Below are 27,738 nucleotides of genomic sequence, written 5' to 3'. Positions count from 1 at the left end.
GACGCACTTGCCGTGCGCGCGCAGTTCCAGCAGACGTGCACCGGCGCGCAGACGTAACGAGGTGGGCGCGCACTTTGAGAACTTGACGGCCGTGTGCGTGGCCACCAGCTGCAGCACGGGCCGCGCGCGTCGCTTACCGTTCATGTCTGTCTCCATCATCTGAATAGAAAATCATTATTATAATACCAAACATTTCCATCTAAAGCTGTTTAATTTTAAATTATGCTATACTAAAAAAAAATTGTGATAATTTTCTTGTTTTAATTAATTATAAAAAAGAAAAAGATTTTTTGCATATGAACCCTAATCCTGGAGCCATGTGGACCGTTTTGTTTGCAATAATTAAAATATAAATTTTTCATGACATATAAGCAACTCACTTTAAAAGTAAAGGAAACATCGTCAAAGTAAACGGTGAATGTCAACGGTACGGGTACGGGCACAGAGGGCGCCACATCCTCGGCCTCGTCGGACGCTGGCAGCCACGACCACGCCCACTCAGTCCAGCTCTCTGTACGCACTCCCTCCAAGGATGTTGTTGATGATCCTACAGACAGACATGAAGCAGACATTATTTTTAGCATGGGTAACTGAACGAAGCCAACATTGCAATAATAAAACGCTCTGATTTTAGTAATCTAAATCGGTACATTTAACCAAACTTACAACGTTCTTTGTACAAAGCTCTTGGAATCATCATTAGAATGACGGGCAGTTTTTTAATTCACTGAAACGTCTACCTTTAAAAGGCGTACGAAACTTTTGGTAACAATTTTAATATGTACAGATAACTGACCAGCCTGTGGTGGTGGTACGAGGAGTGGTGTTGCAGCGGTTGGCGTGGGCGGAGGCGGACGCTCCCGCAGCAGCCGCACGAGCAGCGCCAACTGCTCATTGCTGGCGCCGCCTGCCAGCCGCGTCGCCTTTGCGCGCACCCACACCGACAGCGGACGCAAACGTTTAGCTGATACCAGCCGAGTGAGAACTCTGGAATGTATTAAGTATACATTTTTGAATGTATTTTTTTATAAATTTATGTCTTTTGGTGTTAAGAGCAGTATGAGGAAAGAATTTGATATATTTTTAATCTTCATTCTTCTTATGACTACTTACTTTCATAATTTTTAATTACATATATTTATTTAATTACATATATCTGGATTATTTAAAGGTTTTCCTTCTTCATTCCCTCGAGGGACTTAATTTCGTTTAACATCGTCTTTAACTTGTAAAATTTACACAAATTACACAGTAACAAACAACTCCACAGTAAAATTGCAATGAATATGTGAACGATAACATATAGCATAGCATATATTTATTATTTTAACACGCAAGAAGAAATGAGAAGAGGAAAAAATAGAGCCGAGGAATTAGAGAAATTATCACAACTGCTGTTTGCTATTGAATACAACTGTTTGCAAACGACACTTACAAAATACAAGTGAAGTAGAAACATTCACACTTCTTAGATTCTGTTTTATATATAAAGAATTATCAATCCCATAATATTCATTAACAAAATATTTATAGTATAAACAATTTACATATCACAAATTACAATCACAAAAATACATCGCAGGGCAAAATTATTTATGTGCCAGCAGCATTTAAGTGATATTAAACAATTTTGGTAAATATTTTTTTCATAAAGACAATGTTTTAGCAACACATAAGCAGCCATGAGATAGTCAACGAAATTACGCCCCAATCAAATACCATATCTACATTACTCTTAATTAATATCATAGATTTAAGACTACTCATTAGATTTTTTGTTAGTTTATTGTTAAATATATTCATTAACTTTTATATAACATCAACATAATGTATACCTTACTCTTACTAATATTAAAAATATTCAGTTGATGGATGGATGGATGTTTTTTGATTGAAGGTATCTCCAAAACAGCTGAACAGATTTTGATGAAATTTGGCATACTTATAGAACCTAGTCTGGAAGAACACATAGGCTATTTTTTTAATTCTACACGGACAGAGTCGCGGGCGACAGCTAGTTTCATATAGTTTTCAAATACAGAAATATCATTTACAGAATGGTTACTTGTCACCGATATCCTAAAACCTTCATTGATATCGCTTCATACTAAACCTATACTATAGGTTTACAATTAACAATTTCTTATTTTACATTAGCAACGCGATATGATAGAATTCGCTGACGTTCGCTAGCAAGCGTTTATATTAAATTTACATGGAACTTATATGTAAAGAAATATTTCAATGTAACTTCTCCGCAAAGAATTAAAAACCGCGCTTGTCCTTTTAAAATTAGTTGAGGTCGCTTCAAGTTGAGTTAATATTAAAAAAAAATAGTTCTAACATTCTTTTTACTTCAATTAGCAATCACAGATAAATTATTTTACTGATATGTACTTGCATAAATTAAAATTTTATTATTTCCGATTTTTTATTAAAATTTGTACAGGAAATATTTTAGCACACGTGTAAACTTTCGCATGTTACAATTCATAAAACAAAAATTAAAATTCGCTTCAAATAAATTACTCCAGTATTAATGTGACAATTTTAGTACTATACAGGTGCTCTCAAAAATAAACATAACAATGAACAGCCTAAAATAGATAAAATAGCTCTTGCAACCTTAATTGATAATTTCTGCAACAGCCAATTAGCAAATAATGCTTGTAAACGGTTTTTAATAATGTTACAATAATGTAAAATATGTATGCGCAAATATATCAAAACAAAATTAAGTAAAGTACACATTAATATTACCTAAAGTCTAGCTGACATCTGTAGAGAAGAGGTTCTTGGTAGAAGCGGATCTTGCCATCAGCATCAGCTCGGTCCAGACACAATGTGAGGTCATCCAGGCGGACCAGTCGTCGCAGCGCAGGCTCTCCCACCTCTATGTCTACACAAACACAACAAATACACACTAATAGGACAACTATATACGAGTTTTATTCTTCATTTTCTTTGTTTACTAATATGAAAAATACAAATTACAGAAAAAAACCATAAAATTTTATTATACCAGAATAATTAGTATTGTAATAACATTCCGATTCAACAGAAATTATTACTTTTTAATGACTTTTATATAACTGTACCTGTACCTATTTTGTAACTGTTGTTTCTCATGTTCCTACTTTTACCAAAAGTAATAAGCATGATTTTTCAATAGCCTACTAACAAATTGTCAATTAAATAATTCATAACCATTTATTAGACGATATTTTACTAACCTGCAAATGCGGGATTCCAATTAGAGTCAGCACTGTCGACTGCTAGATGTTTGATGTTCAGCGATAGTACTATATCATCCTGTACATACTTCACAATAAGATGGTGTACCCGCACACTGATGTTGCTAACAACACGGCGGACCAATGCTCGCATATACCCTGGTGGAGCTTCCACTACTTGATTCCTGAAATAAATATTACACTTTAAGATAATATTCAATAATCCCCAACTGTTTGTAACAACTATTGTTCCTGCACCTCCATGAATGGTTCAAATTTTGTTTAAACATTGTCATAGAAGTTATGCCTACAAAAAAAATTGGTAAGAGAACGATCAGAACATATAAATATAACACAATTTGTGATTAATGATATATAATAGAAAATTGACAGCGGACTCAACTCGCAGAAAGAGAATTTTCCTAATGCACATCCACTCAACCATCAAATCCACATCCCCATCCCATATTTTTATTATAAGAAAAGAATGGTCAAAAACCTATCAGGTAATAATCTTACCTTGGTGATTCAGGCTGAGGACTTTCTTCTGGTGGTGAATGAAGACTAAGGATACATTCTGTAACATTAAATATCAAAACTTATTTAAAACACTCTAACTTAAACATTAAAATTGATAGTAATAATGTTCAATAACATATCAATTTTATTAGAAATTCTAACAATCATTACTCTTTACTTTAAAAAAGCTTTAAATTTAAGTTAACAACAATATTATGCTGAACTTTGGGACTTACCTATAGTATCAATAGTTATAGTTATGGGTTCGGACATGATCTTGGTCCATGGTACCCTGATAAGTAGTTCATGTATACGACCAGAGACAAGGGTAAATGGCAGAGCTACCACTTGCTGTAATACATCTGGTTTGAGAACTAGATTGTGAAGTGCAACTCCTCCGCCCCATAGTGATACCTAAAAATATTTGAAGCTTATTTAATAAAGTTCAAAATATAAGTCAAGTTCACATAAAAATTAGTCTCTTTTATCACTATAAGTGTGTGAAACATCCTAACTGTATTGAAAGATATAAATGGATTGTTAAAAAATTATCTCTTTGATATTAAAACAAACTTGTTTCTTACTTGAGCATCTGCTGGCCTGAAGTCCTTCACATATTTCTCAACATAGCTAAGTAATATAGGAGTGATATAAGACTCAATGTTAAACATCTTTGTAGGTTGTATTATAACACAATTATAATTATCATGTCAAATTATTTCTGTAATTCTACATACTCCACACACCTGTAAAACAGTAAATATTATTATGTTGATATTCTTTAAATCTATAATTAATTGCTAAACATGGTACACGTAATAAGTAATTACATTAGCAACAAAAGAAAAATATTAAAATTTCAATTATAAAATAAATATCAGTATTCAATACATAGATATTGTACCGTGCAGAAAAGTAATAAAAACTTTACTGTGACGGCTTTTTAACTTTAGAAATTCATAAAAATTTCAGGATGTAAGGCACAATAAAATTTATTTAACTCGAACACAATACTAAACTATTTGCTTCAATTACTTTAATTTCCTGTTTACCTTTTAGTTTATTAAGTTTCTATCTTTCTTGCTGGAAGTTCGCTAATAGTTTCTTCGTCATTTTACAGTAATTTATTGAATAAAAACCACTATATATAGCTACAGTAATTATTAATCATGGGTTATAATGTTTGTGTTTTTGAATACGCCAAAATTTTGACAGTGACATACCATGGCTGGGTTTTTTACCACAGACTTTATTTGTAATTTAAGTATTAATCAATCAAGGGTGATTTTGAAAACACATTGTTTTGTTAGTTTAACGTTGTACATTTGAACTTAAAAACAATACCTACTTTTATAACTTTAAAAAACCAAGAGAAATGTGAATGTAATGTGTTTGTTACATTAATTTTTTAATATGTTATCTATATTGCACTTATCTGTACTCTTTGTTATTCTTTGGTGAATAGTAAAAAAGGAAAATGTCAAATGATATGATATCAAATAATCAAATAGTTAAATAAGTAAATGTGGTAAATGTGGTATAGTGGTAAAGTTTGCAGCTTGGCAGAGCATTTGTGTTGGCGTTTGGCGTTAAAACGAACTACAGGAGAGGTCGGTGAGTAATTTATAATGTATTTGTAGATTGTGTTGTCATGGTATTTTTGTTTTCCTCATGAAAGAGTGGACTAATATGTTTGAGTTTACTCAATTTACGTTGTTTTATTCAACCTGGGCCGCTTACTATTCTTGTTCATTAACTGTTTTGTCATATTAGTGTTTCTGCTTGTTGATTTTGTTATATAACATATTAAAAAATTAAAAAAAACATTCCTATGATATATGGTGTATTGCAATAAATGGATATCTAACATAATGAACATCTCTTTTATTTTTATTATTTGTTAAACAATGAATCGTTCGCTATATCATTTATTTGTATTCTCAAACATAAAATATTTTGGATAAGAGTATTGTAATTTTCCCAATAAAAAAAAATTAATAACATTTGTTGCAGTCTGAAAATCTTACTAATTTGTAGGTATGTTTTACTTGTAATAGAATACTCAATAGATAGTCTATTATATCGTTTTACCTTATTTAGATACTGCTTTGTTTGGCTTGATTATTGGCATGGCTTCATTAACTATAGAATATATATAATAAAACAATCAAATGAAAACAATGTTTGTTTATGATCAGTTTGATTTGAGACTGTAGGCCCATCAAAGGTAAATAAAATGAAATGTCCTAGTTGTCTATAATATCAATGAGCGTCAGAATATTAGTTATAGGTAATACTTGAACTAATGAATTATTATTATTTTTTGCTTTTTTAATGGATAAATTAGCTTATTTTGTTTCCTTATTTGTATATACACATAACACTACTACATATCCTATTAGCACTGCAGTTAACTTATTAACTAGTTAACTTATTCTTACTAAAAGATCTAACCCCATGCTAACATACGGTAGCCTTCATTAGTGAACAAAATCTGCATTTTTCTTGCATATCTTTCTTCTTATAAATGTAAAAGTTTAGTTGGATGTTTGTTAGAATATGTTCTCTCCACAATAAGGATTTTGATAAAATTTGGACAGATCTTGATTTGCAGTTTTTTTTATTATTCCGCTTAGATGAAGTCGGAGGTGACAGTTAGTAGTAAATGAAGGTTCTATTATTGTTAATATTGAATAAAAACTGTTACTTGATTTGTAATCCTGACTTTTATATAGTGCTAAATATATTGCTACAATATTTATCAACTTTATACATTACAAAGTGTAGAAAACCTTTAAAATGTGGTAAAGGTAAACTTAAGAAAAAGTTGATCAACACAACTGTAGAAAAATTTCATAGGACAATTTTTAACATTGATTGTTTACCTTAAAATGTGGTTAATTAAATTTGACTAATCTTCTTTACTAATATATTGCTATCTCTCACATTTTATTTGAAAATGCAGAGACACCTAAATGTGTCAATACAAGTGACACTGTAGTGGAGTTTCATGTTTCAATATGCACTTAGTCAAAGAGTAAAGGCGAGCGGAGGTGTTTATTCTCTTAGTATTTAAGTTTATGCATAAATATTTATGTACATATATAAATTAAATGTGAAATTAAAAAGAGTTTTCAGTTTTGCTTTTGAGTTGAATTTCAAAAGCACAAATGAGAAAGTAAGGAAAGAGAATTTTGATAACAGACTCTTAACAAAACACGAACGATTTTATCTCCGTATACCTTTGCTTGAACATTATAATAATAGATATGAATATGTTTTTTATACTTAATGACTAGGTTTGTTTATGTTAAGAATTATGTAGTTTAAAGCTTAAATTTATTGACATCTATTTAATGTATTATGTAAATGCAAAAATAATGTAAGTATATTATATTATCATAGTAAAAATAGTAGAAAATGTTTACAGCCCTATTTATAATTCTTTTATAAAATAAAAAGTAATTGTCATATGTGTTATTTCGCTATTGTAACTTGAATAATGAAATAAATGTTTTTTTACTTCTGCATAACAATAAAACTATGTTTTGCAAAAAGCTACATAGCATTTTAAGTCTTTTTGTAAACAGTTAGCATAAATGAATAAGTATTAAGTTTCCAACAACAGGATTTATCTTATATTGCTAACAATGACATGGAATGTACAGCATTAAGAAAAAGTCAATTTTTAATGTCCATAAGAAAAATTACATCACCTATTTGGCAAATCTTAAATCAGTTTGTCCAAATTTAAAAATTATCTTCAATAATTGAACATATCCAAATATAACAACACAACACAATAATCCACGCTCGTAACACCTAGGGGTAGGCAGAGTCCACAGACCTTCATTTGGCGCGACACTCCTTTATATGTAGATCGAAAGAACTATTTTCTTTTTTTTAATTCTCCTTGTTGGGTGTTGTAAAGCTATACAACTTTCAAACATTACATAATATAAACAGCTGGAAAATACCTCAATTATAAGATCAATGCATATTGATGCCTTATTTATGTATGTATCTATATATTTTTAAGTATGTATATTATGTGAAATTATCAAGATATTTAAATATCATGGTTAAATTATTTATTACAAAAAAAAATTGATGGAACATGGAAGAGAATTAAAATTTTTAACTTCCACTTCCTCTATTATTATTAAACGTTTTTATGTATACAGATTATTTATTGAATAATAAAGCAGTCCTTGATCACAATTTTTAATGCGACAATCACAATCTTGTAATGCTGTTGTCCTTGTCTGTTTTGAAGTGGACCACTAATAGCATGGCTTGTGTTAAATGTTAGTGTCATGTTTGGTAATGTTATTTATTTATAAAATTGCTTTTTTTCACTCTATATTGGATATTACTTATATTTAAATTAGACGCATAATACAAATACAATAATGTTTTTTTCTTTGCAGCTCGCAATACTGAGAATTACAGGGCAAATTCTATGTGACCCAAAGAACTATATAAGATTAATGATAAGTGAAGATTTTCGTTACTAGTCGATGTTTCGATGTTCAATAGTTTGATGTTCTAATGAATGGGCGTTTATCAAATAGTTATAAATACTAGTGAACATGTTAACTTAATTTTATACATTTATAAAGATATGCTGAATTTGACAAACAGTTTTTACAGATGCTTGAAGCCCGCATGCGAAAATTTAACTCACAAAATATTACCTTCACTAGCTTTCTCACAATTAAGTTGTAGAAGCGCGATATGCAGTTCTGTATACGATCAGAGATCATCATTCAACCCATTCATTCACAACAGCCAACAGTGCCGGCTGCTTGCTAATAAAAGGAAGAGATTTCGCTCCAAGAAGCCATTTGCTAATACCAATGCGGATATAACAGTCAAGTCAATGGGTGATTCATTCCAGCCGTCATTAAACCATGTCAGTTACGGGGGACAGTTCGATGTGTAAGTATCGAAATTGTATTTTTATTACAATCTTATAATTGATTATTTACTATATAATGGTAACAGATAAATCTATATATATTTTTTTCTTTATAAATTTTTTATACAGTGCAACTGCAACTGTGCAACTATTTACATAGCAAAACAATTGTCAACAACAATTAATATAGTCCTTATGTAATGCAATAAAAACATGAAGGTTATTATGTACTTTTTGTTATTAGATTGTCGGAAGATGAAAGTCAATCATGGATTCAGTTAAATAACTCGGCCTCCACAGCCAATGACAACCGAAGTATACGAAGGGAAATTCCTCCAAATTTTAGAATATGGGAGCCAGTTGGAAAGTGGAGTAATACTTATGACGGTATGATTTACTGCATAAATTAAACAAAATAAATACTATAACTCTGGTCGCGGTGGTATTTGGACCAACCATGCGACGTACATACTAAATTATTATGTGATTTTTTTTATTTTGACATATGTATTTATAACGCCCATTTTGACAAAAGATCAAAAGTTTGTACTCAAGGTTTTGCATATTTAAATGACGCTGTGGTTATAAGGAACTATTAATTATTACGATTGTAATCAAGAGACACATTTAATTATAGTTTTAAATGGTAATCATATAAAGGAGAGTTAAACTCCGTTATTTTTTAAGAAATCTTAATAAATATGCTATAAAAATATGTCAGTTAAATGAAGTTTTTTTTCAGGAAACAGTTTTAAGTTTAAAGTCGTATCATACAATGTTTTAGCACAGTGTCTATTGGAGTCATATCCACATTTGTATAAAAATTGCTATCCGCACGACCTCAAGTGGCACGTGCGAGCATCTCGCCTTTACACTGAAATTCTTCATCTGGAACCCGATGTAAGTGTACTGTCAAAAATCCATACCGTAAAATTCCACGGCCCCCAGGCTACTTCACAATGTGCAAGTAAAAGTAAAATTAAACCTTGTTATAGATACTATGTCTCCAAGAAGTTCAAGCATCACACCTAAGCAGTTTTTACTCAAAGTTTGAAGAGATGGGCTACTATGGTGTTTTTAAACAAAAAACTGGTCACCGAAAAGATGGCTGTGCTATATATTTTAAACGCTCCATGTTTAATCTTGAAGATCATCTTAATGTAAGTAAATCTTATGTTTTGTACATAGTTTATTAACTATGTTATTATAATATAAATGAGACTTTTCCTTAACTACCTTCCTAACGCAATTAGAATTTTCAATCCAATCGATTTAGTTTTTGACAAAAATCATCAATAGAATTTCCTCAAAAATAAATCTGTTCAACATATTCACGAAATTAATTTTCAAACATTCAATATACTATCAATAAAAGGGTCTTGACAGACGGACGGACGGACAACAAACAAAACCGATTTTTTCCTACGAGGTACGGAACCCTAATAATAACGATACCTCATTTTTCTTACTGACTGACAAAACTTTTTAATTCTAAGTTTCACTTCTCTCGTACTGTTGGACTCTGACCTAATCAAATTAGATGAATAAAAAAGTGTTTACTTCTAAATGCCATCAATTAAATCGTAATAACCCATTGTTTATTTCCCGGTTGTTGTAACTTTGATGTCACCAAATATGCCTTAAATGCTCAAGGTTTTTAACTACAATAGATTATTGATATGCAGATATGTTATCGCTTTTGTCAAAAACTCAAAAGAACAAAAAAAAAACTGTGCACAATAGTTTCAAGGACAATACTCTGCCTGAAAATATTATGTACTCCACGTGTCACTGAAATATTCAAAGCGATCAAGAAGAATCAACTATCTATGCTTATAACAGACATCTTCGATCACCACTCCCAAAAAAACTGTGAATTTTGAATATACATTTGTATATGAATGATTACACGTGTACACGAATGATTACACGTGTACACCGTCTCGATCTGTTTCGAAGGTCTTCTATTGTTGTTAGTCAGACAGCACGAGGCTGTCTAGTATCTAGGTATTTAGAACGTTCCCCTTTTGGCTAAAGTATTAAGTACATGTGTTTGTACAATATTAACATATCTCTGGTTACTCTGGATGAAAACTTGCAAAGACTGAAGGGTGATGAACTTTAGCAAATGTTTGTATGGTATAAGAAAACTAGCGTCGGTGGCTCAGGGGTTAAGCACTTTACTTGTAATCTGCAATTCTGGATTCGAATCCCACCATGTACAAATGTGTTTTTTATTTTTGATATTATGTACATTTATTCGATATTGCTGGCTATCCTACTTCTTAGTTTGCCTCTTTTGTATCTGTTTGTTTATACTATTAAAGAAATGTAAGTATCAAATCGGTAACAAACTAAATGTATATATTCTTTTAAATCCTCTAAAATGATTTCTACTAATAAGCCTATAAAGATTGCAATTCCAATGATCCTTGTACATAAGAAGTATGTGTAGGTGGAGTTTTACCAGCCAGAACTGCCGATGTTGAATCGTGACAACGTGGGCATTGCTCTGCGCCTCTCCCCGCGCAATCCCCGCGCTGCCCCCGCGCCCTTCGTCATCGCGACCACTCACCTGCAGTACCATCCCAAAAGGACTGACTTACGTCTAGCTCAGATACAGCTGTTCCTCGCAGAAATTGACCGCTTCGCGTACTATAACGACGGCAAGCAGTGAGTTGCCGTATATCTTAAGTAATAGTAAGATAATCGTATGCATATTAAGCTACAAATTTTTAAAATTGCTCAGGCAAATGTATGAGATGTGTGATCATAGCGACTTTTTTTTCTTTGATTTTGTGTAGTATGTAGTTATTTATTGCGACTGCTAATAAATGTTTTGCGAAATGTTTACTTGTATAAAGCGTATATGTGTGTGTACTTTTTTTAATTTCTTGTTGAAATGATAAATCGTAATACTTTTCAGAGCTGGATACTACCCAATTATCCTGACGGGAGACCTGAATTCACCACCCAACAGCGCTATCGTACAGCTACTAGGAAAGGGACATGTTTGGTAATTATTATTAAAACAATTTATTGTACGACGATAATTATATTATATATTTGTATAAAGAAAAAAATACGGTTATAACACAATATTCATCTCGTTTTACTTAAATTTAGTACACAAAAATCTATAATAATATTAAAAATTGGAAGAGTTTGTTTGTTTAAACGCGCTAATCTCAAGAACTACTGGTCCGATTTGAATTTTTTTTTTGTTGGATAGACCATTTATAGAGTAAGGCTTTAGGCTATGTAACATTACGCTGCGACCAATAGATTTTTTTTTTAATTCCGCGCTGACGGAGTCGCGGGCGACAGCTAGTAAGAAATGTAACTTACATCTATGAAAAAGCTTCTGGATGCGCATGACGTACCTTTATAACTATCACTAGACGCATAAAATATATAGGATTTTTGTTTCAGCGCCGCTCCTTTCCGAGATGATTCAGATTGGAGTAGAATAGGTGTTACCGACAACTGTCAACATCTTTCCGTGTACTTGAGTCGACAGAGAGGCCTCACTGCTGACACCAGTATGTTAAAGGTAATCATTTCAATTTCAGAGGGGTAGGCAGAGATTATAGATTTCCATTTGTTAAGTTTCGTTAGATCTTACTAATATTATAAATGCGAATGTTTGGATGGATGTTTGTTAGGAGGTATCTTCAGAACGGTTGTATGGATCTAGCTGAAATTTGGCATAGTTTTAGAACACAGACTGGAAGAACACATAGGCTAATAATTAAGTTTATATTTATTCAGCGCGGATCTTTTTGTTCCAGATTTTCAACTCTGAGCACAATAAGGGCTACTTGCCCGCTTCCGAGTCTGCTGACGGTACAGAAAAGTACGGCGCGATGTTCAACAGCGGAGTGCTGACGCATTCGCTGCGCTTCGCCTCTGTGTACGGTCAGCACAAGCCTGATGGCGCACCGGAGGCCACCACCTTCCAAAACTGCTGGCTCACTGTCGACTATATATATTTTAGGTATGGAACTGATATTGGATTTATTTTTTCTTTTATTTTTTAATAGTGAACGAGAATAGAATTGTTTATTTGACCCATTATTATTAAAAGTGCAATGTTTCAAATGAATTTGTTTTGTTAAGAAATGAACACGAAACTACAACCATTTATATTTTCATCGCAAATATTATGATTTTCCTATAGGGAAGAAATCCACAAATATTCTGAATTTTAGCTCTAAAATTAGATATTGTTTATAAAATTTACGTAATATTTTGGAAAAGTGCTTGATAATTGGTTACAGTCGCTGCAGTACGCTGAGACTATTGGAGCGTCTCCGTTTGCCTACAGAAGAGGAATGTATGAAGATGGGACCGCTACCTAACCACGTGTACGGCTCCGATCATCTAGCGCTCGCAGCTCTCTTCGAAATCAAACCACCGAATTCCAATTTATAATACGACACGAAACACTCACGATATCTAAACCGCGAAAGCGAAACGAAAGCGAAACTGCAAATTTGATTATGAAAATTCACTGTAGTCGAAACCGACACTAAAATTTGTATTATATAAGTGTCTTTATACAAAAAATATTTTAATACTAGGATTATCCTTTATTAGCTTCGGTAGTTCTCCGTCTTACTTTTTTTCTTCTAAAAAGTTCTTTTCTAATTTTAGATGAAAACTAATTTCCTAAAAATTTTAATCTCTTTGACGTTGAAACGTGAAATATATTTTTCTTGCAATTTTGCCTATGAATATAAAATAAAAGTATTTTTACAGGTCGCGGAATTTTTTATTGTCAATGTATATTATAAGAATATTGTAAAATATTGGTGTATAAAAACTGGAGCCATTTACATGTCTATAGAAGTTATTGAAAAATATCGCGAATAACTGATTGACCTATTGTTCGCTACAAATTTCTCCGGCTGGATGTGTAAAGTGTAACTAAAGTAGACGTCACGTTAGTTATTTTTTTAGATATACTTTATTATGTAACCTTTTATATATTATATAACGGGTGTTTCCTGCTAGGATCAAATTCATAGAATCAAACGGTTTAATCGGAAAATTTTTCACTAAGCCGATCAATCGATGGGCCTATCGGACCAATGAGGAACGTCCGGAAGAATCGTCATAACTATGACACTTTAAAAGCCAGAAAAGTTTGTAGCACTATAGGTCGGTTTCAATAATATTTAAATTTTAATAAAGAATAGGATAATATGATTATCGAACAGGATTATTGTAAATATAAATACGATTATGAAAATTATATTTTTATATTGAGTTACGTTTTAGTTTGTTGGATTGGATTTTATATGGGTGTCAATATTTTTTTAAACATTTTTTTAATGGCTGTTAATATATGAAAATTGATTTTCATGAAACGTGAAATATTAAGAACTTTAAATCGCTGTAAATGGATCACCTAGGATTTAATTAATAATTACGTGACGCAACAAAGCAAATTCACTTCACTTAGTAAGATAAGATTTTGTGACGGTGAAATAACTCCAAAAAAAAATCAAGCGAATTTTTGTGTCATTGATAGTTTTAATATGTTGATTACATTTTTTATTTTCTTCAAAATTGGTTTTAAAAGACACGCTATGTTTGATTGTCTTATTATCATGGAAATTTACAAATAAATAAATCGAAAAACAGCCTTTAGTCATTTGAAATTTTAATAAATACATTTGAAATTGAAACCTTGTATTTTTTCTATCACCCTTAATGCCATCTCAAATTATCTCTCTTATACTCTTTGGGGAAATGGATACAATTTTTTTGTGTATGTGTATATGTACAGTGGAAACTCAGGGTTATATATTATCTAAGATATTAATTAAAACGCACAATGAAACATCGAAGTCACTTTATTGAAATATTTTACAATATTGATTTACAATTTGAAGATTAAAGTAAATAAAATTAAAGCGAAGGAGATTTGTAGAAATAAATACAAGTGGAAAAAGCGTTTGTTAAAGTGGTACATCACAACCTGAACCCGCGTACAAGGTTTTAATAAAAATGGCGGCGCTCAAAAATCACACATCAAAATGTTGCCAGTGTTGTAGCTGTGGTTATTCAGTGTTGCAATGCACCGAATATAACACAATCAATTTTAATTAAATAAACTGTAAATTATATTTATAAAATAATCACATATTTTCAGTACTTATTTTGTTTACAATGTTATTTGATCGTCACATTCCTAACCGTGGGTTTTTACTGCTGTACCATTCATACTAAGATCTCAGTTGGTTACGAGAATTGAACAACACTATATTATTTGTATGAATGTTTCGTTAGGCAAACCACGGTTACTTAGGTGGATGTGCAAAGAAATTATGTGACATGTTCAAATAAATAAAATATTTATTAGCAAGGAGCAGATATTATTTCTTTATATGACCGGCCTTCTTACAAATCGTTCCCCCTTTTTGATTGTTTTAATGTGGTTAATTTGGTGAACGAATGAAGGAACGGTCAAATGTTATTTTAACTTTGTTGCCGTGGGTTTCACTGTCGACACTTCACTGAAACATATTGCTATCTCTGTTTCTCCAAAGAGAATGACAGGGATGATGATATGTTTTTGGGTATGTATTTCAAACCATGGAAACCATCGGCTGTTACTCCTTGCTTTACAAATTGTAACTATAAGCAAATCAATATTAAAATAATGTGTTTTATTATTTTTTTTAGCAACGATAATTAATATATATGTGCATATGCTATGTCATGACGATATCGGGGATACACGATTCGATGAATTTCGAAAGACATTATTAACATGAAACTGTGTAAAGTTTCCGATTTGCTTTGTTTCAATCTAATCCAAGTCAATGAAATTTACCAAAAGACATTTTCATAGTTCAAACTATGAAACTATTATATTTATGAAAGTTTCGTGATTTGTGACAAATTTATCTTTTATAGATCTGCCTGTTTGTTGTTAATTTTGCAAAATGTTATCTAAAATCTAATAGTAATTTTACTTTCTTTTAACTTGCCGATGTATTTTATTTTAAAAAATTATTGTAATATAGAGTTATTTTAGCAGTTATTGTCTATCGGCAAGATTAACGCAATTATGGGATCAGTACATCATTATACAAAAAAATGTGTAATATTGTACATAAGATATAATATACTATAGGAGTTAGATACGCCTTCGTCCAACACATTTAAAATCTATCAATATTGGATGGATATTAGTTTAATAAAATAGGCTGCAAAATTTAGGTTATTTCATAAGACCTCATTTTTTAGTATACTATTCGAAAAGCTCTTAACATTAAAAATCTTATTTAAAAGTTAGGCATAACGACGACGGAGAGTAGAGGTCAATTGAACCTCCGCTCTTTATCCTAAATTATAGGTAAAATGTTTAAAATTCGAATATGTAAATTTGAATGAAAATGCCTAAGCTCGTTTTAGCAAAACTTTAGCGTATCCAACACAATTAAATTGGATAAGATTATAAAGTGACCCAAACGGGATATTAAATTGTCTGACGTCACTGCAAAAATCTTTTCTATGATTCGTTAAAATTTAATTATTATTATAGGAAGATAACACTTAATCGATGCTTAATAGAATAAAAAGTGAATTCATTTTGTGTTTATATTCAAATATATTATGAACACGCTTTTATCTGGACGGAGAGGGGACAAGTGAAAAAGAAAAATTACATCTATTAGGAAAATTAGCCAAAATTACTGATTTTTGTAAAAAAAACAGATTCGCGCTTTATATTATTGTAATTTACTGATTAATTCATAATTTTTTAGTAATCGTGTAATGATATAAAGCTGTATAATGATTAAATCGAGTAACTTTAAAAAAATACAAGATGCAGATCCCATTTGCGTTTCGGAATTCATGCGATCGTGCGCCCCCGGCAGTCACCGAGTCGTGCACTCGCACACAAAACAATGAAGTGTACTTGAAAACCGTAAGTCACATAGCACATGTTTAAAACGTCTGCAAACATCACTTAAACTATATACCGTGAAACAAATTAATATTACAAAGTTACAGCTGATTCCTAAAGACCATATTATATACAGCCGATAAGTCAAAAATAATATCGTCAGACTTTATATAATAATTATTTTTTTGCCAATTCCACCCTAACTACAAAATTTGAATAGAAGTATGTGTTTCCATCAGCGTAAACTATGTGGTTAACAACTACGTAATGGCAAGATTAATAAACAATAAATAATTTTAACTGAAAACAAGATTTTCATAGAAGGATAGCTGGCTACATGAGTACACAGTTACACATATAGTTATTAATAAATCCTAAATCCACTAATTTCCACTACACTTTTAACATCAAACCCAACGACTACGTACAGGTGGCAACATAGATCGTAGCAAGTTGTTAAATATGTCCATTGGACAATCGTCATCTTTTTAGGCAATCTACGACCGAATATGTCTGCATCTCGATGTTTTTTCTAGTGTCTTTATGTTGTCTAGTGTAGTGATAATTATAGATCGCTAAACATTACAACGGGGTCCTTGATGACTTACCTTTTTAAGACAGACGTAAAGTATCATGCAATATCAACTAATAATACTGAGCGAAAATCATAATACGCCTTAAATGCGAATACGGCGTACCTACAATTTTGGCCAACATGAGTAATTCACGATTAATTCTAAATATCTCATGTCTATTTCAAAGCCGAAGCATAACCATATTCTTTAATGGATTTTATTCAGCAATTTAGTGGCATTTGCTATTTTTTGATTAGAGTGCTTGTTATACAACTGGATAGTATGACTTTTCTTATCGATATTTTTAATTAGAGATAAATTAGACAGCGAAACGTTTGAATGTTTGAATTCCTTTTATTAGGGAAATGCAGAACTAATAGGTAAAATTGAATGTGTCGACAACAATCAACTATGTAAATGCATACCGACTATGTTCAATTACTTGAATGGTTTAAAGAAGGTATTGATTGTTGCATTGTCGCTAAGTCATCGGGACCCACTTGATTTAAAACAACAAACACCACATGAATTTACTACGATTAAAATCTGACATCAAATTAATTCACGGTTACCTGCAACAGCCTCGGATACCTGTTTCTAAATCCAATTTCTGAACAATTATTGTGGTACAAATAAAGTGATTTATATTTCATGTTTAGTAAAGTTTATAAATTTTTATTCTCGTGGACCAATTTTTAAATTTTATGGTTTCATTGATAAGTCCCTGCCGGATTTTAGTAAATCTCCGAGGTACCACAGTCCACTTGGGATCACTGATGTTCATCATATTCCAGGATGATTCAGACAAGACATTGTTGCCATCGGCTTTGCCATATTTACTTGTCCCACAATAACATCGGAAACTGAAAAAATAATGCTCATTTTACCTGGCCGTATCATAATAACGAATCTATGTAATTATTGTTTTTTAAGATATTATGATAGCCAACGTTTGAGTGCGTCTACTTCGGGCACACGTAAAACGTGCATTACTTACAATAATAACCATTAAATACCATTGACATTAATCTACGTAGTAAATACACACATATATTTGAACATCATTAATTAATAAGGAATGTTTTAAGATATTCGCGCAATTTAAATAGATGTATCTATAAAGAGGACTACAAACAAAACAATTGAAGTCTGTTAGGCAGTAACCCCTCTTGCTGACTGGGGCTTAGGATGCCACCGTTGGCTGTTGCTCGTCCGCTGCCATCCTCTACACGACACCCTGCCCAATGCCGCTGTCCTTCGTCAACCCGGTGTCAGAATATGTCCGAGCGGCCCGACGAAGGCCCAAATAATATGTCTTATTCCAACACACAAATGCAACTATTCATACTTAGGATGGAAAATATGTTGTTTGTTGTTGTGTGCTATAACTGTAGTCACATCTATTTAATTTGCCATGCTATTCTATTTTATAATAGAATTTGCATGAAACATAAACATTAACAAAGGATTTAGTCTACATTAATTAGTAACTACAGTCCTACTCTAATTTACATATATGGGATAAATATGTCTTTTACCTAAATGTTTAATCGCTATGAAATGTGTAATAATGATATGATGACAATTATTAAAATGTACTGTAACAACTAACACCGATTGATAAATTGAAATAAATCTACGATTCAGTCCTCTCCACGAGATCGGGTCACAATTATGAGGGCAAATGGAGTGTCGGCTGTGGTTCCTGCGGGTGGCAGATACCCTATGCGGTGAAATGGCGCGGAAGCTTTACACCTCCAATGTTCTGATTGATTTTAAAACTATATGCGTGCGCTGTTGGACGGACCTTTGAACCGAATGATTGCAAAATGTATACGAAAATATGAACTTAACGCGTTAATGCCACTTAAATATAAAACTTTATTCAATTGATAAAATTATAAAAACGTTTCGAAAAAGACAATTGCTTGGAACTCGAGCTACAAAGCGTGCCGGCCGTAGCCGGGTATGCGGACAGTCGTCAACAATTTTTCTCGGTAGAATCAAATTTAACAATTAATCCCTATCGGAGTTAGTCTGATTTAATTAATTGCGAGGTAAAGTTTGGTCTAATGTTTGTATTTTGGTTTAGGTAAGTCAATTAAGGTACAGTACAGAATATAAAAGATATAAATCAATAATCAAAAAGATCCGTTTTGAGCAATGTTGTGTGTATACAGCCCTACATAATTTCCCGTCATATTGTACCGTCGCAAACTTTGTCATTCCAGGTCGTGCACTGCAACTTTAGCCGATCACAAAGAATCTCATATTGTAAAGAATTGACACACATCGAGACCCGCAGTGTTGCGAGCTAAAGCTAAAGCACCAGACCGCCAACACAATCATATAAGACTAAAACCACGGAACGTTTAACAACAAATATAATATTAAAATCACGTCTTACTGGATATGTCTCTAAGATAATTTTAAAAGTTAATAATAAACACAGCTCTTTGTCTCAGCGACAGCTCAGCATGGCATTCGACTGATGGTGTTCATGGGGGGCGGCGGCGGGCGCAGTGTCGCTACGCCCGCCCTATACGCTCATACTTCTCACAACGATTGTACTTGTGTTCTGTGCATAAGTATTACTTCAGTCTTTTAATTTCAGTTTGCGATCTCGTCTCTTACTCAATTCTGTCGCTGGCCTTGATGACTCACAACCGTACATACTTTGCTTAATGATTAACATATAAACATTTATTAACAGATGGACAACATCGATGTATAATATAAGAACTACTTATAAACAGTACTAGCGCGAGCGCTAGATCCGAGGCTGCTGCATTTAACTCATATTTGTGAATATTGATACATTGATACACATATATTTTACAACATACAACATAAAATAACTTATAACTATGAGTTTATAATCCGAGCCCGTGTAACATTGTAAATGTTTAAATGCGATAGCGTCGCGCCAGGCTCGGAACTCAAACGCAGATACATTACAAACGAACATTCTGAGCAACAGAAAGCTACGCACAAAGTTGTATGCGGCTCAGGTAGGGCACCGTCACTGTCGACAGGGCGACATTTTGGAACCGCATAAGCGAGTCAAGCATCGCGTGATAGCTGTATACGAGTAGTCGCTCAGTCATGTTGTTTTAATGTATCTGTAAAGGTTAGCGCGCACTTTTCAGCTCCTCACCCACCCGACACCGCCCCGCCTCGCGATCCTCGCGACGACGTACACAAGACGTTGCTCATTGAGCGGAATAAAGATATTAGCAAAACGATTATTGTCGCTTGCACGAGTTGGCGACGCGCGGTCGGCGAGGCGTTGGCGAGAAGACGCCTCGGTCGAGTTGACGGCGAGGCGGGGTGGTGCCGGGTGGTCCAGGAGTCAATAAATACACTATAACCTTTATTCATATTTCCTTTTCAGGTAGAGGTGTCTAGTGTACCGTTTGGTATATACCTGTCTTTAAGACTATATACTTTAAGCTTTAAAGCCCAAACATATATGATAGATTTGGGAAGCCTAAAATATAAAAGTCTTAAAGACGTAGTATAACTAGCAAGGCCGCAATATTCTTCCCAGAGTCGGCGTGTAGAGATGTTAATCCGTGTTCATGTTGTCGTTGCAAAGATTGCCGGGGCGCAGCTAGCCCTTCGGCCAATAGCGACGACATTTACATTAAAATTTTAGTCTATTGCACGTGATATTTGAATTCTAAAGTACATGTTAATCTAGGCCTATTTCCAGTTAATATTGTTTGTAAGTTTGTATTTGTATTTTTTCTAAGTTTACATTTGTAATGAAATGTGGAAAGTGTTTAAGCGGTAGATAAGCATTCACTATACATATATTTATATATTTACAATTGTTTAAACCTGCCACGAAGCTTATTTAAAGAAATGCTTTAGTATTTGTAAACACTCTGACGCTAGTATCATATTGAGTTGTTATTATTTGCAATACGTAGTTAGACAATTGTTCGAAGGAATTAAGCACATATACATATTATTAGTTCACGGGTACACTGACGGCCAGTAGGGCGCTATGAGAGTTCGCAGCGAGCTCTAATACGGCTCACGCACGCCTGACGGGTTAGCCGAGTACAACAACTCACGCGCGCCTGGCGGATGCACCGGATCACTAGAGCCTGACGAAGTGGTCGAGTTCAGTAGCCCACATACGTCTGACGGGTTAGTCGGGTACAGCAGCCTACACACGCCCGACGGGATAGCCGAGTGCTGCTCGCGAGCGCGTGACGGGTTACCAGAGTGAAAGGTTTAGACGCGGCAGGCGGGCGGGGAACGCGGTGAGCGCGCCGCCAGCCGGCCGCGCCACACCGACAGCGCTGGCTCCTGCAGCTCAACGAGCTCGTGCGCACTCTCGCGCCGGCCCGCCTTCTCTGCGAACACACGACACACATTATTGTAGCACGCGCTCAAACAGTGTACACAAACTGAAAACCGTTTTCTATTGTTGATTTTGATCAAATTGAATCAAATTTATTTGAGCCCGAATATATTATTTAATTTATCTGACAGTTTCCCACAATAGAAACACAGATGGTTATTATTGGGACTTATGACGAATAGATAATCATATTCTAGTTTAGTCTACTGTGTGACAAGGTACATAAATCTATACTTTTTTCCTTATATCGTTATAGTACATTGCGAACAATTACGATATATACGAATACGAATGAATCAACAACAACCATACACAGACTACACGGGGGTGGGAGTGACACGCAGCGGGGACGCAAGCCATGCGCAGGCGCGGCCTGCCACATCCACACGCGACAGCGGACGTAGGACAGAGGACGGTACAACGATAACATCAGTCGGCACGCATTACATTACTTAATACTATTTCGAGAACGACAGAACTCTTACGACCACTGTACTCGGATAGCTTCAAGCAGTGGACGGTGGCGCCTTCAAACAGTCGGCGTGATGGCGGCATCATTGTCGCAGCTAAAAACTGTTACCGGCAACACGATGACTGCTTCAACCTGCCGCTGTGGACTACTTGAAGCTGTCCTTGTACCGTGACTCTTATACTTTGCTTTTTACTTTATAGAAGAAAGTCAGGCTTTGCATCATAATTTTCCATATGAAAGGTAAAGGGCTCTTTAATGTTATATTAATATTCAATAAGTATAATCTTTATAGTATAATCCTGCCTGGTAATTTCATTCTGTCGAACTCGAGGGACACGCAAGCATAGACGTATCTCTAAGAGCCTGTGATTAACTAAATATAAACGGACGTAGAACCATGCGAGTTTCCAGGTGCATGCGTTTGTTATCAGACAGACACAAAGTTCCTGCTGAAGGTGGTTCAGTTGGAGACCAATTGCCAAACGGTGTTGTCATTAAAGGCTACCCCTCAAATACGTGGATTGCCTTGGTACGAACAGTATTCATTTTTAAATCTCGAAAGAAAGATTTACCAATTCAATTTAAAGAAATAAACCATTTGCCAATTCAGGTAAAGTGTGAATTTTGTGTAATTATTGTTATTGAACGGGACGAGCACACAATGGCTAAAGGCTCAACGACCAGGTTACATCAAAACAAGGAAAGACACATCGAAAATACGTAGAGTATCAACCCCCGACGATTGTAATCAATTAATAAAAAGTTATTTGTTCAACCGTTGATTAATTTAACAAATAAAAACAAACAATTTGCAATATTAACCTTTATTCGTCGGAGGTTTGCAATTATTAGTATTTATGAAAACGTCTATTTAATTATAAAAATTTATAAATTTAATACTAATAATTTTTAAAATTCTCAGCTAAGATTTCCTAGTTGCCAAAGATCAATGAATATTTTGAATAGACGTTTTCATGATAGGAATATTTTAAAGAGTTTATTGAAGGACACACTAATTCATAACTTGTATGGACAACATTGAGCTGAGGTCAGGATCGTACGAGAGCCCGCGGGCCCGGTCGTTTTTGTTTGCCAATTGATTGTGCTAACGAAATGATTCAGTCATCGTTAGGATAATATAAATTTTGTCAGCGAGGCGGGCGGCTCTCGCGCCTGACGTTTCACATAAATCATAGCAGTCGTGTTCTATTATAGATCTGTGTGAAACGACAGCATGAGGGGACATGCATTCTTAATAATCTTTTTGACTTACTCCTCTAATGTCCCGAGTAATGATGGATTTGAACAGAAACTAACAAACAAATAAATATGCATTAATATTTGGATTATGTAATAAATAGTTCGATGATTATTATTAGAAAAATCTAGTGAATCCTCATTATATTTTTAATGATTCTCATGAAAGTTTCAATTATTCGTTTATGTTATTATTAGGATAGACGTTAATTACATTGTCATGAGTTTAATTACAATATAGCAACATGTTTAAATGATTCCAATACTTCAAAGCGAGTCTTTTGTAAAACAAGTTGAATAACTAAATGAACATGTTGTAAGATGCTTTTGTGCATCATGAAAACAAGTGAATGTTCATGGTACTACGTTCCATAGTCTTTTTACAGAAATATGAAATGCCTGTGGGTAATTACCTCAGTTATCAACTTGGTAAAAAGTAATAATACAATAAATGTCTGGAAATATATTTCATAACAGCCAGCACAAAGATTGAGTTTTTAAGTCCAGCTTTCATTATTGTTGGATCAAATATAATTTAAATAGCGATTCAAAGTATACATCCAGCTTCTCCGTTTAAAACGATTATGTGTTGCAATTGCCTAAATGATGTTTTCTATCTTTTTGATAGATGGCACTGGCAGCTCTTAGAAATATCATATTTCACTGCATTTTTAATTTCAATTTTTTTAGAGAAAATAAAAAAAAGTATTAACATCGAGGTTCGGTCACTACAATCTGTTTTATTTTGATAAAATATTGGCACTATGTAAAATTTAATTCACAACATTTTACATTTGTTACTCAGACGACATTTTTTTAATTAAAAGATTCAAATAATTTTATGTTATTTAACACAAATATTCTTTGGCTGATTCCTTGAAATAGGTTTTTATATAGGTAATGTGTAGTAGTTGCATTAATTGAAATGCAAACGTACTCAGTAAACACAGTATATTTTCTAAAGATTTGATGTTATTAAGTTCGCGTTGTAGGGTTAGAAGTGTGTTGGGTGGGCTCACCTAATGGTCAGACATCTGTTTCGATGGCATCTGCAGCGGCAGCGGCGGAGGCGGTGGTGGCAGCATGCAGGTTGTTGACGCGCACGGTGCAGGAGGCGCGGCGGCGTGGGCCCTCACGCATCTCGCGGCACTCGCGGTACTCGCAAATGTCGCGAGTATCGCGGTTGTCGCGCGTGTCGCGGGGCCGAGCGCCCAATGAACGCTCAGGTGCCTGCGTCTGCACAGGACCAGGCGCAGGGCACAAGGCTGGTTTAGGGCACTGACCCGCAGCCTGACATTGGCCCTGGCCCTGAGCTTGACCTTGAGCCTGACCCTGGGCCTGGCCTTGAGCCTGCGACTGCTGCCGCGACAGCCACTGCGCCTGCGCCTTCTGCTGTTTCAGCACTTGCTTCTGCTGCAGCTATAAAAGGTATTATATATTTGTACTAAATGACTTTACATATGTTCAATTAAACTATGTTGAATATAATAATTAGTATAGTAAGTTGTAACGTTGTTGTGTTGGTTGGTGTTAAGATGTGTGCACAGTATAGTAATACCTGGTTGTAGCGAATGGCGTCTTGGTTTTCGAGGGCAGCGATGTCGTCGGTGTTGCCGGCCTCCATGGCGGCTTGCTGCTCGAGCAGCAGGCGTTCCTCCTCGCGAAGGCGCGTCAGGTTCTCCTCGAGCTGCGAGTCCGCCACCATTGCACTCTCGTCCAGTTCCATCATGTCCGAAGATGACTCTTCACTCACCGAAGACTTCTTTTTGATCGGCCCTGAAACTACATGCCCCACAAACATGTAGGCCTCACAACGGCGCTACAAAGAGCCAACAACGATGTGACAGCGAACTTACACACGAAGTAGTGATAAAAAAGGCGTATAATAAATGCAAGTATTGAAAAGTCATTCATAGCCATATCGCCATATCGTTAATTATTATATTATATTGTTAATTTTAAGCTATAACATTCGCTATCGCATCGCTTCAATCTGTTTTTCAATCAAATTATTGTACTAAAGGTGATTTTAATTGGAAGCTATTAGAGAAAATATCTACAATGAACATTAAAAAATATACAACAAATTATATCAAAATAAACAAATATTGTGATTTACTTACAAAAATCCATGTGCAAAGATGATATAAAAATGCTAAAAGAAATAAAATTATAAAAAAGCGTATAATCATTTTGCATTATGGGAATAATCTGACAAATCAAAAGAACTTCTTATTCTGACAAAAAGTTGCAGTAGATTCCTCCGTTAAACATTTGCAACCGGAAGTAAATCCTAGTAGGTACGTCCGTGACACGTAATACCGGCCCCGATCTAAGAAAGTGTTCCATCCCCTATTACGTAACTATGCAGAGGTTCCTAGATTTAAATAAAGCCTTTGGAACGTTTTAAAGGTTTCACTTTACACGAGCGACCGTGTCGCAAGGCGTTAAATACTACTTGTTAGGTTTCATCTCATAAGATTTTATCCGCATTTTCCTTTTCAATTGCTACACAAAAGTGGAACAATGACAAATCCAGTTTTACATTTTGTCATATTTTAATACTGTAAGTCTCAAAACTATCTCAAATATTGTTCCAGTAAGCGATTGCCTTTAGTAAAAATAGAAGCACGATTTTTAACGTGTTCGTAATTTAATGTTTTGGTAATATGTTTAAAATTAAAACAAAAAACATTCTTTTAGGAATGCTGCTTTAAGTTGCATCTTTTATTTTATCGAAGAAAATAAAAGTCAAACCAGAAGCAAATATGGGGTTCGAGTAGAGATATACATAATATTTACAGAATAAAAACCGAACGGAACACACTTGGAAATTGTCAGGTAAAGCGACACTCGAACTAAACTTATGCATACACTTGACGTCAAGTATAATATCACTGGTCAATCATAGAGCAAATATTAAGCATTACCCGATAACGTAAACGCTACTACAGTTTTTCAAATATAACAAGACAGCAATTAGTTAACAGTATTAACTCATTTTTACATTACTTAAACTACTATTTACACCAAAACTGCACTATTTCGCTTCTTAAACCATAATATCACAATGATCGTCTCTGTCGATTAGTTTAAGTCCGCATTACTAAGTAACAGAACGACACTGTCGTACAGTCAATGATCACAGCACACTTCATCTTGGTCTTCATCCTTCCCACCTGAAATTACCCAAAGAAAAAAAACGTAAAAGAAAAAACTAATCATGCAAACTGAAATAAGCATTACACATGAATTCTTAAATAAAACGTAACACTATTTTGAGAAATATTAAATTAGTACTAAATAAAATGTGAACTTTGAAATCAAAATCGCTTCTACCAAACTTTAAAATAATCTAATTCTAAAATAAAATAATTAAATCAAATAATACTAATAAAGAAGCACATTTATTACAATATATGCAAACTGAATGTAGATACACGATTAGGGAACAAAAGATTCTTTTATTGATTCAAAGAAATTCAGCATCAAACATTTTATGTCGACGTATACATACTCAGGTAAGGCTCCCCCATAGTACCAGGAAGATAGGGGCAGCTGGTGACATGGTTGAAGTTTTGTGACTGCATTTCCTCCTGATCAGTCTCCCGGTGATAGAAGTAATTGAAGTTGGACACGATGACTGGAACGGGTAGGGCAATGGTGAGTACGCCGGCGATCGCACACAGCGACCCCACGATCTTGCCCCAAACACCAACAGGCCTGGTGCATAAAAATATATTTACATATTGGCAATGTATCACTATCTTCTTATAAAGTATTGTGCTATCTCCAAGCTGCTTTCATTGAACAGAAATTGCGAATGGGCGTTAAATCCCTGGATGATGAACATGCGTTTCGAGCGTACATACCTTTATCCACCACCTTTCTTTACACTATTTCATTTTTAATAAATTTATTGAATTGTTAATGTAAAATTTTAAAAAAATGATAAGGATAAGATTTCTCATTCGCGTATTATCGCAAGCAATACAATATCATACATCTTCTTTCATACTCGCCAGCATGTTACAGGCGATCTGTAACTTTATATCCTTATCGCTCAGCATCTGAATTTATCGCCAGCACTTACGGTATATAGTTTATTGTTACTATAGTTAAAGTCATTGTCACAACACATGAGTAGTACAAAATGGCTGCAAGAATCGAAACATATTATTGTGGAACCAGCTAATTGATACTTTACATGTAACTTGTGACAAGACTGAATAAATTTATTAAAGAAAGTAAAGATTCGTACTACCAAACTTTAAACATAATCATGCATCACTTTACCACTAACATGGTAACAACATACAATCAAAATAAAATCTCTATCGAAAATGGTGTAAGCAAGTGATCGAGATGCAACGAGGAACAAGCAGTGATTTTAATTGAACATCAATTTTACATAGTAGCACGATCGTGTAAAATTTACCATTGATCCACATAAATAAGTCGG

The 27,738-nt window shown here is 34.0% G+C and overlaps 2 protein-coding genes across 6 annotated transcripts in view; one reads left to right on the top strand and one right to left on the bottom strand.

Moving 5' to 3' along the window:
* The first annotated feature begins 5,223 nt into the window (after positions 1-5,223).
* Positions 5,224-13,357, top strand: LOC106113857 (protein angel homolog 1). 5 transcript variants are annotated; one of them, XM_013306896.1, is made up of 10 exons: positions 5,224-5,362; positions 8,544-8,693; positions 8,918-9,060; positions 9,416-9,573; positions 9,669-9,833; positions 11,129-11,346; positions 11,600-11,689; positions 12,106-12,226; positions 12,465-12,670; positions 12,954-13,357. In XM_013306896.1, the coding sequence occupies exons 2-10, from the start codon at positions 8,635-8,637 to the stop codon at positions 13,105-13,107; spliced, it is 1,314 nt and encodes a 437-aa protein (XP_013162350.1). In that variant the 5' UTR covers positions 5,224-5,362; positions 8,544-8,634; the 3' UTR covers positions 13,108-13,357. The 5 variants fall into 5 exon arrangements, with proteins under 5 accessions (XP_013162350.1, XP_013162347.1, XP_013162349.1 ...); XM_013306893.1 differs by having other exon boundaries at positions 8,183-8,693; XM_013306895.1 differs by having other exon boundaries at positions 5,224-5,366.
* A 1,150-nt stretch (positions 13,358-14,507) lies between these two features.
* Positions 14,508-27,738, bottom strand: part of shaker (potassium voltage-gated channel protein Shaker) — a 171,670-nt gene continuing 158,439 nt past the window's right edge. The window contains exons 8-11 of the mRNA XM_013306458.1: positions 26,794-26,999; positions 24,835-25,052; positions 24,296-24,695; positions 14,508-21,539 (exon numbers count right to left, since the gene is read on the bottom strand). Of these exons, the coding sequence (XP_013161912.1) occupies positions 24,303-24,695; positions 24,835-25,052; positions 26,794-26,999 (817 nt within the window). The 3' untranslated portion in view covers positions 14,508-21,539; positions 24,296-24,302. The remainder of the gene's footprint in view (positions 21,540-24,295; positions 24,696-24,834; positions 25,053-26,793; positions 27,000-27,738) is intronic.

This window comes from Papilio xuthus, unplaced genomic scaffold (assembly GCF_000836235.2).
Source record: "Papilio xuthus unplaced genomic scaffold, Pxut_1.1 DF828177.1, whole genome shotgun sequence".
Classification (NCBI taxonomy): Eukaryota; Metazoa; Arthropoda; class Insecta; order Lepidoptera; family Papilionidae; genus Papilio; species Papilio xuthus.
This window is presented reverse-complemented; position numbering and strand designations above follow the sequence as displayed.

What these genes read in the sequence shown, in the direction of transcription:
- LOC106113857 (XM_013306893.1), top strand. Translation starts at nt 8,308, where the DNA reads ATGGGCGTTTATCAAATAGTTATAAATACTAGTGAACATGTTAACTTA. An exon ending in GTGGAGTAATACTTATGACG is followed by an intron (nt 9,061 to 9,415) that starts GTATGATTTACT and finishes GTTTTTTTTCAG; the next exon opens with GAAACAGTTTTAAGTTTAAA. An exon ending in CTAGGAAAGGGACATGTTTG is followed by an intron (nt 11,690 to 12,105) that starts GTAATTATTATT and finishes TTTTTGTTTCAG; the next exon opens with CGCCGCTCCTTTCCGAGATG.